The sequence below is a fragment of the Bombina bombina genome, chromosome 3 (assembly GCF_027579735.1).
Source record: "Bombina bombina isolate aBomBom1 chromosome 3, aBomBom1.pri, whole genome shotgun sequence".
In the NCBI taxonomy this organism is placed as follows: domain Eukaryota; kingdom Metazoa; phylum Chordata; class Amphibia; order Anura; family Bombinatoridae; genus Bombina; species Bombina bombina.
The window spans coordinates 279,551,004-279,561,033 of NC_069501.1; the positions used below are offsets into that span (position 1 = coordinate 279,551,004).

The 10,030-nt window shown below is 39.3% G+C and overlaps 1 protein-coding gene across 5 annotated transcripts in view; it reads right to left on the reverse strand.

Moving 5' to 3' along the window:
- Positions 1-507: 507 nt before the first annotated feature.
- The window catches only part of NSUN5 (NOP2/Sun RNA methyltransferase 5), a 31,730-nt gene continuing 22,207 nt past the window's right edge, over positions 508-10,030 (reverse strand). For 4 of the 5 annotated variants that reach the window (XM_053706309.1, XM_053706313.1, XM_053706311.1 and 1 more), the window contains 2 exons: positions 1,227-1,373; positions 508-953 (listed from right to left, as the gene is read on the reverse strand). In XM_053706309.1, coding sequence (XP_053562284.1) covers positions 752-953; positions 1,227-1,373 — 349 coding nt within the window. In that variant the 3' untranslated portion in view covers positions 508-751. The remainder of the gene's footprint in view (positions 954-1,226; positions 1,374-10,030) is intronic. The other variant, XM_053706310.1, reaches the window with a different exon arrangement.

The following is a 10,030-nucleotide window of genomic DNA, read 5'->3' on the forward strand; positions in this document are numbered from 1 at the left end:
GGTTATTCACCAAAAATGGGCCGGCATCTAAACTTACATTATTGCATTTCAAATAAAGATACCAAGAGAAGGAAGAAAATTTGATAATAGGAGTAAACTAGAAAGTTGCTTAAAATTGCATGCTCTATCTGAATCACGAAAGAAAATTTTTTTGTTCAGTGTCCCTTTAAGACAGTTTTTCTTTAGATTTTTTGTAAACTTCTGTCACCTCTGCACCTTTTAGCCTTTCCTTTTTCTCTTCCTATACCTTCGGCCGAATGACTGAGGGTGGAGAGGAAGGGGAGGGGCTATATATATACAGCTCTGCTGTGGTGCTCTTTGCCACTTCCTGTTAGCAGGAGGTTAATATCCCACAAGTAAGGATGAAATCCGTGGACTCGTCATATTGTAAAAGAAAGTAATTTATCAGGTAAGCATAAATTTAGTTTTTCTGTAAAATGCTGGTTTCAATAAAAAAATTTGAAGAAAAATAAAAATTGCAGCCAACAAAGTAATACAGTACAAACATTTTCATACTTATGCAAGAATGTTTATTGTTCTCTGTTCCTAATATAAAATAATGTAGGTTTATTATTCTTTGAAAATTAAAATGAATCATTTGTGATTGTCCAAGGCAGCAGAAAGTGGCACATGTGACCATAGAGTATTTGCGAATGAAAAATCTATGTTTTAAAAACATTTACTTCTCCAACCTGAAACATTTGTGAAGATGGTTATTACTGCTTTATAAATATAAAAATATATGGGCGTTTCATGATAAACAAATCTTGCGTTTCTTTCTTTTCCGCGTTTTCTTTGTAAGGCAGTCTGAATCTTGTAAAGGAAGCTCCTTTTTCCTTTTTTGTTCACTTTGCAATTTCTTGATAGAGTCTGTAGTTTCATCACTTCTTAAATATTCATTAACATTTTCAGAATTGGGGATGTCTGTTTCTGCTTCTGTAGGCACTAGACTTCTAATTAAAACAAAATATACATAGTTCATATTATACAAAACAATTACTATTTTTTAATAAGTTCTTACTACCTGGTGACTAAAATTAGTGATGTACACAAACTACATAATATAAATTAACATATTGGAGTTACTGGACGCTACCAATTTTATATAGTGATCTGTATTTTCCATTATGAGAGAAAAAAAAAAGAAAAAAAATTATATATATCTATCTCTATCTATCTATCTTATATTAACTAATTAATTCTTCCCGCACACACAAGGAACTCACAGTTTATCCTCCTTATCCCTGCGCTGGAAAGCTGCAACAAAGAAGCCAGTGGTGAGTGTTTCAGACTGTGAGGCTCTAAGGCAATAATTAGCATCTGGGAAAGTACTCAGTCCTCGAATGGGCCACGAAGTCAGTGCATTCAATAATCTGCATGAGAAATGAGAGGAGAGAAATAAATAAATAAAATATATTTTTTTTTTAATATTTCTAATGGCAGTGAGAGTCCAGGAATTCCATTTATAGCAGAAAAAAAGTGTAACAGGAGCACCAGGTGAAGTGATAAAAATATTAAATTTTATTGAAATGCAAAGGGTATATACCCCGGGTAAGAACACACAAAAAGGAAAAAAGTTTGAACCAACAAACTGATGAACAATGGCTGACCGGTTTCGGCTGTTGCCTTACTCCTAGCCTGCTTAAAACAGATTAACAGTTACTGCTTTAAAAACCCTCATCTGTGTTACCATTGGTTCAGGGGCACACACCCCAAAATTTCCAGCTTCATTCAATTATATAATCATTAAATGACACCAGGGTTTCTACGGTACATAGTTGTGAGAAAAAAGCATGCAAATATATACAAACCAAGCAAAATACACCTTTAAACTCTGAGTTTCTAATAATGTTGAACTTTGTTCTAATGATGTGTCTAAATATGTGTTTATACATGCTAAGATTGTATGCATGCTGTAACTAATATGGCTGTGTTCAATTTGCAACAAAGCTTGCCGTATGCTCCGGCAGTGTGTGGAAACATCTTATATTTTATATTTATTTGGTAGGGACACTTTAGTCAGTTATAATATGCATTAGTGGATAATTATTTTTAAGGTTTACCTTAGAATTTTTAGCCTTTAGCCTTACTTAGTAACGTCCGCTCACCGCTGTGAGGCTTGCAAAGGGGCCGCCCATGTCATTGTTCAAAACGTTCCCATAGGTTGAAAATCATAAGATCAGGCCAATCACCATGCAAGTCTCACAGCACAAATCTGGGACGATTAAAAAACCTAATCCTATTGGGTCCCTGTGCATACAGTGTCCTCCTATTCGTGACGTATGCATGTTGTTAGCAACAGTCCGTGGGAAATATCTGCAACCTGCAGTTCTATTTCGTATCGAAAAATGTGTTTAATGGAGTGAAAATGTTTAGAAAAATGGGGAAACTATTATATACAAATTGCTACCGTGGAATCCTAAGCCTACAATTGTGAATTTTGCTTGTTTAGAGTCCGTCACATACAGTGAATAGATCAAGTACTAACGTCTTAGATCTACAGATTCCTAATGGGAAATAATGCTGCCAATTAGGAGGGGTTAGTTATCCATATAAAAAATCTTACTAGTATATTGTAAATAGCTTGTAGTGTAGTATCTACTATACTGATTAGATAGGTATGTGTAGGTCCCAATATGGAATAAGTTATTACTAATAGGGGAAAAAAAATAACCCCCATTTAGTGTGCCTATTATCCATAGGTGGATAATTCCCAAATTTAGATATTTAGACCTGAATTCAAATTTGAATATGTAAAATGGAAAGATTAACTGCATTATGCAGTGGTTTAATTAGGGAGAGATACTGTAAAGGAACAAATAATCTTGGGAAATCTGAAGATGCCTGACATGGCAATTTATAAATTGCTCTGTGTAGTGTGAACTAGCTTAGATTACCAAAAATTGATTAAATCGAATTCTGAGTTGAGGCCTTCTGGAACTCTCTGAGTTGAGGCCTTCTGGAACCTTAGGCAATTAAGTATAGAACAGGATTATGAAATTTTGTCACAAGACCCTACACGCCAATTCCAGCGACAATTGGTCTCCCTTGTGGACGATGGGTTATATGGATCAGGAAACCAAGAATTATCTTCTGATACAAAATCCCGGCATTCCTGTGTTTAATCACCTACCCAAGATTCATAAATCTATAGAGAATGTCCAAGGGAGATCTATTGTAAGCGGAATTGGTTCCCTACTGGAGCACTTGTCAGAATGGCTGGATGGTATACTGCAACCCATGGTAAGCACCCTTTGGAGTTACCTGTCAGATACGAAGCATGTACTAAACTTACTTTCAGAACTCACTTGGCAGAGCAACTTCAAATGGTTGACAGTGGATGTAAGATCCATGTATTCCACCATACCCCATGAGAAGGGCCTTATTTTTTTATCTAGAAAATATACACATGATCAGGACTTTATAGACTACATACTGAGGGTGACCAAATTCCTCCTGACTCACAACTATTTCCTGTTTGAGGGGAGATTTTTTTCTCCAGAGGCGTGGGACGGCAATGGGGGGCCAAGTTTGCCCCCTCCTATGCCAACCTCTTTATGGGGTGGTGGGAGCTCTCCCACGTCTTTGGAGAGAGGAATCCCTTCAGGCAGGGGATAGTGTGGTACAGGCGCTTTATAGATGATCTCCTTTTCATCTGGGAAGGTCCCCTACATGATTTGGAGGAATTTGTGAAGGGATTAAATAACAATACTGTGGGAATCAGTTTTACCTCGGAGATTCAACAACACAAAGTAAATTTTCTAGACATTACGCTCAAAGGAATAGCAGGCCATAAGATAATCACAGAGACCTATCGAAAACCAATTACAGGGAACTCTTTATTGCATGCCTCAAGTTGTCACCCCAAGAGAGTGTTCAGGGGTGTAGCAAGAGGGCAGTTCATCCGCTTAAAAAGAAATTGCACGAGTTACAGTACATATGAGCAACAAGCGGATGAACTGTCAGACAGACTGTTAGAAAGAGGATACCCTAGGTCAATTATTTTGAAAGAGAGGAATTCTGTCACAAAGATCAGTAGAACTGACCTTCTAAAACAGAATAGAAAAGAGACTGAAAGGAAAATCGAGAAGAAAATCACATTCTCGACGGATTACTCTCAGCAGTATACCCAGATATGCCAGATTATTAGGAACAATTATCAGCTATTGCTAGCTGATGATGCTCTTAAGGAAACTGTGTCAGAGGGCATCAGATGCACCTACAGAAGAAATAAGACGATAGGCAATTTGGTTGCACCTACTAGATTAAAGCAAGAACAGACGGATGGGTCTTCCTGGCTAAGACTTAATGGTACCTTTAGGTGCAATCATCTTACCTGTAAGGCCTGTGAAAGGGTCACTACAGGGGATACCTTTGGTTCCCTAGTCACAGGAGAGAATTTTCAAAAGAAGTTATGCCTGAATTGTAGGTCAACCTTTGTGGTGTATCTGATCTCATGTACTCATTGTGCGCTCCAATATGTAGGACTCACAACGAGGGAAGCTAGAGTCAGGATCAAAGAACACTTGTTGGACATAAAAGAGGGTGTTCTCACTACTCCACTAATCAATCACTTTTCAAATGTTCACAATAAAGATGAGATTCTTTATGTGGACAATCATTGAGAGAGTACCTATCCAGACCAAAGGGGGAGATAGGACTCGTAAATTGGGTGAAAGAGAGGCCTTCTGGATATTTCGTTTAAAAACGAGAGTTCCAGAAGGCCTCAACTCAGAATTCGATTTAATCCATTTTTGGTAATCTAAGCTAGTTCACACTACACAGAGCAATTTATAAATTGCCATGTCAGGCATCTTCAGATTTCCCAAGATTATTTGTTCCTTTACAGTATCTCTCCCTAATTAAACCACTGCATAATGCAGTTAATCTTTCCATTTTACATATTCAAATTTGAATTCAGGTCTAAATATCTAAATTTGGGAATTATCCACCTATGGATAATAGGCACACTAAATGGGGGTTATTTTTTTTCCCCTATTAGTAATAACTTATTCCATATTGGGACCTACACATACCTATCTAATCAGTATAGTAGATACTACACTACAAGCTAGATACTACACTACAAGCTATTTACAATATACTAGTAAGATTTTTTTATAACTAACCCCTCCTAATTGGCAGCATTATTTCCCATTAGGAATCTGTAGATCTAAGACGTTAGTACTTGATCTATTCACTGTATGTGACGGACTCTAAACAAGCAAAATTCACAATTGTAGGCTTAGGATTCCACGGTAGCAATTTGTATATAATAGTTTCCCCATTTTTCTAAACATTTTCACTCCATTAAACACATTTTTCGATACGAAATAGAACTGCAGGTTGCAGATATTTCCCACGGACTGTTGCTAACAACATGCATACGTCACGAATAGGAGGACACTGTATGCACAGGGACCCAATAGGATTAGGTTTTTTAATCGTCCCAGATTTGTGCTGTGAGACTTGCATGGTGATTGGCCTGATCTTACGATTTTCAACCTATGGGAACGTTTTGAACAATGACATGGGCGGCCCCTTTGCAAGCCTCACAGCGGTGAGCGGACGTTACTAAGTAAGGCTAAAAATTCTAAGGTAAACCTTAAAAATAATTATCCACTAATGCATATTATAACTGACTAAAGTGTCCCTACCAAATAAATATAAAATATAAGATGTTTCCACACACTGCCGGAGCATACGGCAAGCTTTGTTGCAAATTGAACACAGCCATATTAGTTACAGCATGCATACAATCTTAGCATGTATAAACACATCATTAGAACAAAGTTCAACATTATTAGAAACTCAAAGAGTTTAAAGGTGTATTTTGCTTGGTTTGTATATATTTGCATGCTTTTTTCTCACAACTATGTACCGTAGAAACCCTGGTGTCATTTAATGATTATATAATTGAATGAAGCTGGAAATTTTGGGGTGTGTGCCCCTGAACCAATGGTAACACAGATGAGGGTTTTTAAAGCAGTAACTGTTAATCTGTTTTAAGCAGGCTAGGAGTAAGGCAACAGCCGAAACCGGTCAGCCATTGTTCATCAGTTTGTTGGTTCAAACTTTTTTCCTTTTTGTGTGTTCTTACCCGGGGTATATACCCTTTGCATTTCAATAAAATTTAATATTTTTATCACTTCACCTGGTGCTCCTGTTACACTTTTTTTCTGCAGTTCTCACAAAGGCCAGACAGAGAGCACAGGTAAGGATAAATACTGTAAGAGGTTAGCTAATAGCTTGCTGCTATAGACTGTAACATTAAAGGGACAGCTGGGAAACCACGGATGCTGTAAAGAAGAAAAACTTCACATGTCAAGCAAAAGCAATTTGCTAAATCATTGCTAAAATAGCCGGAGGTGAGCAGAATAGGACGTACATCCCCAACATAGGGGACACAGCATCTAGGAACAAGGCAGCCCCTTTTCTAAGGAGGCAGTGAGTGGTGAGTCACCTTTATTATAATACTTTATCTACAGTGTATTGTTACTGCTTCATTGGAATCTGAATGGTGGGAGGTGTTGGGGGGGAACACCGCCATCACCAAGTGTATTTGTATTTATATATATATATATATATATATATATATATATATATATACACACACCTTATACAGTCTATTTGCACAGCAGCCTTTAACAAGATACCATTGAACTGAATCTTCTATCCTTACAGATTCTTTTTACCTAAAAGGATAGTACACACACCCTAATCCATCCCCCCTCCTTTCAAATTCCATTTATAACCTATGGAAAATACTACACCTGGCCACCAGGAAGACTTGCCATTTGGACTCAATGCACGCCACTGCCATGTGATGTGGGGTGGTTTTGTAAGTAGGGGCTTGTGTGTATCCCTCATGCCCCGGAAACCCACACTACAATCATCAAGCTCCCGGGAGAGTAACCGAAATTGGGCTACAAACTGTTTTTAATCGTGCTACACAGCAGCGCTTCTCTTGCACACATGACCTGCGGCGGATCACAGACTCTGGAGCGGTGAGGCAGCGCGGGAGTCCTGTTACCAACATGGAGGTGGCGAGACACCTCATACGGAGTAGGCTTGGGGCAGGTAACTTGTATAATAAAAAACGAAATAGTTAAATGTTGTGCTAGTAAAGAACCCTTGCACATATACAAATAAATGCAGGGCCTTACTGTGTACTGATCAGTTTTTATTTTGGGTACACCATCAGCGTCAATTGCTCTTTACTTCCCATTATGGATGACTATGATAGAACCTAGTCAGGAGGATAATTGCCCTATCCCCATATTTGACTTCAATAAATGTATGCTATGCAGGTCACAAACTGTGTCTCCTCCTGCTCAGTTATGCAACTCCTGCCTTACATCTACTCTGCAGTCTTATTCAGGGGGGGCCTAATATTCAGACGTCCACTGTGTCCCCGCCATCTCAATCTACCCCTGGACGTTCTGCTGACTCGCAGACCTCAGTATGTCTTGACATGCCAGTACTCCAACCGCAGATGGTGGCTCCTAGTACTTCACATGCTGTTCTCTATGACCCCGTTGCTCAAACTCAACCTGGGGTTGAAATTTTTTTCCATGATCTTGCTGCCCAGTTACAATCTGCTGTTTCTGCTGCCCTGAGTGCTATGCCATTTGCAGGAAATAGGAAGAGGGAGGTTAAAGGGACAGTCAACACCAGAATTTTTGTGGTTTTAAAAAATAGATATTGCCTTAATTACCCATTCCCTAGTTTTGCATAACCAACACTGTTAAAATAATACATGTTTTACCTCTGTGATTACCTTGTATCTAAGCCTCTGCAGACTGCCCCTAATTTCAGTTCTTTTGACAGACTTGCATTTTAGCCAATCAGTGCTCACGCCTCGGTAAATTCACGTGCATGAGCTCAATGTTATCTATATGAAACACATGAACTAACACCCTCTAGTGGTAAAAAAAACTATCAAATGCAGAGGTGGCCTTCAGGGTCTAAGAAATTAGCATATGAACCTCCCAGGTTTAGCTTTCAACTAAGAATACCAAGAAAACAAAGCAAAATTAGTGATAAAAGTAAATTGGAAAGTCGTTTAAAATGACATGCCCTATTTGAATTGTGATATTTTTTTTGGACTTGACTGTCCCATTAAGCACTGTTCCTCTGAGTCTAGAACCACCAGTTCTATTGGAGCTGCAGAGGTCAGCCATATGCAACTGCCTGAAGTTGATGACTCATTGGCTAGCTCTTAAGGAGAACTTTCATTCTGTGGAGAATCTGAAAGAGACTCTGAGGATATTACCTTCAGATTTAAAATTGAGCATTTAAGATATCTATGTTTGACATTCAGAAATGACAAAATAATGTTAAATGACTGGGATATAAAGTTTAACACAGTAAAGTGTAAAATTATGCATTTAGGGAAGAAAAATCCAAATGTTAATTATAGACTCAATGACACTTTACTGACTGTTACAAATGAGGAACAGGACTTGGGAATTATTATTTCACATGATTTAAAACTTCGAAAACAATGTAAGATGCAGCGAGTAAGGCCAGCAAAATGCTTGGATGTAAGAGGTATTTGCAGCAGAAATAGTAAGGTTCTTATGCCACTTTATAGATCATTAGTTAGGCCTCATCTTGAGTATTGTGTGCAGTTCTGGAGGCCAAATCTTCAGGATATTAAACTTGAATCTGTGCAAAGGAGGACTACCAAAATTGTACATGGTCTAAAAAATAAAACATACAGGCTCGTAAGACAGAACCTGCAATAGACCGGGCCCAGGGGCGTATTATGTCCTAGGCCAACAAGGCCTGGGCCTAGGGCAGCAGATGTCTGGGGCGGCACTTTTTGACACAACTACCACATCATACTGTGCAGCACAATAAATATATTTTTTTGGTCTTGGCTTGATCTCCTGGGAGGGACTCCTGACAGCATTAGTTTGTAGGGCCCTTGTGATGAACTAATACGAGGGCAAGATATTATTTGGTGCAGGCAACTCCTATACTGCCCCATTTTCATCTGCCCTTACAGTATGATCTCCATGCTGTTTTAAGCCTTGATAACGACTTCTAAAGCAAACAACAACAACTACTGCCTGTGATCCCAGATCGCACTAACTGCAAACATTCCATTCACTGTCAGCATGTTATTTTCTTCTTCCTCAAGAAAATAACAAGCTGACAGTAAGTGGAATGTTTGCAGTTAGTGTGATCTGGGATCACAGGCAGAACCCTTCTGTTTGTTTTAGAGATCGCTATCAAGGCTGAGGACAGCATGGAGATTATCAATTCACTACACAAAAGGACTTGTGTAATAGGAATGTGGCCAGGGCATCCGGATTGAGAAAAACTTTAAACTACTTTTTGCTAATTACTGTGGCTACTGCACTGGCTAGTTTGGCTACTAATCCCCTGGTCCCCTGTGTATGTATTATATTATATGAAAGGATCCTTCTGAGCTGGCTGCCTACCCCTGATAATGTCTGCTGCTTTTATGGTGTTTGAAAAGATGTCTATTCCTGCAAATGTTTCAATTCACCTCCTATATCCTTATTTTATTGTAAAAGCTTTGCATAATAATTCTTTAGTATAAATAGAAGAGCTGGATATCTAATTAAAAGTTAATTAAGAAAGGGTTCTCATTGACAAATATGATGTGACGCTAAAGACTTGGTTAACCCCTTAACGACACGAGTCGTACAGGGTACGTCGCACACAACCCGGTCTTTAAAGACCAGCGACGTACCCTGTACGATTTTGGGGATTAAAGCGGCTGGAAGCGATCCTGATCGCTTCCAGCCGCTTTACGGTTATTGCAGTGATGCCTCGATAGCGAGGCATCCTGCAATAACATTTTTCCCCCATCCGATGCAGAGAGAGCCACTCTGTGGCCCTCTCTGCACCGGCATCGATGGCCGCAATCGTTGGTGGGTGGGAGCTGACCGTGGGAGGCGGGTGGGCGGCCATCGGTGACAAATTGAAGAGAGAGGGGGGCGGGATCGGGGGCGGGGTTGTTGGGCGCGCGCACGGGAGCGCGCGCGTGCACGGG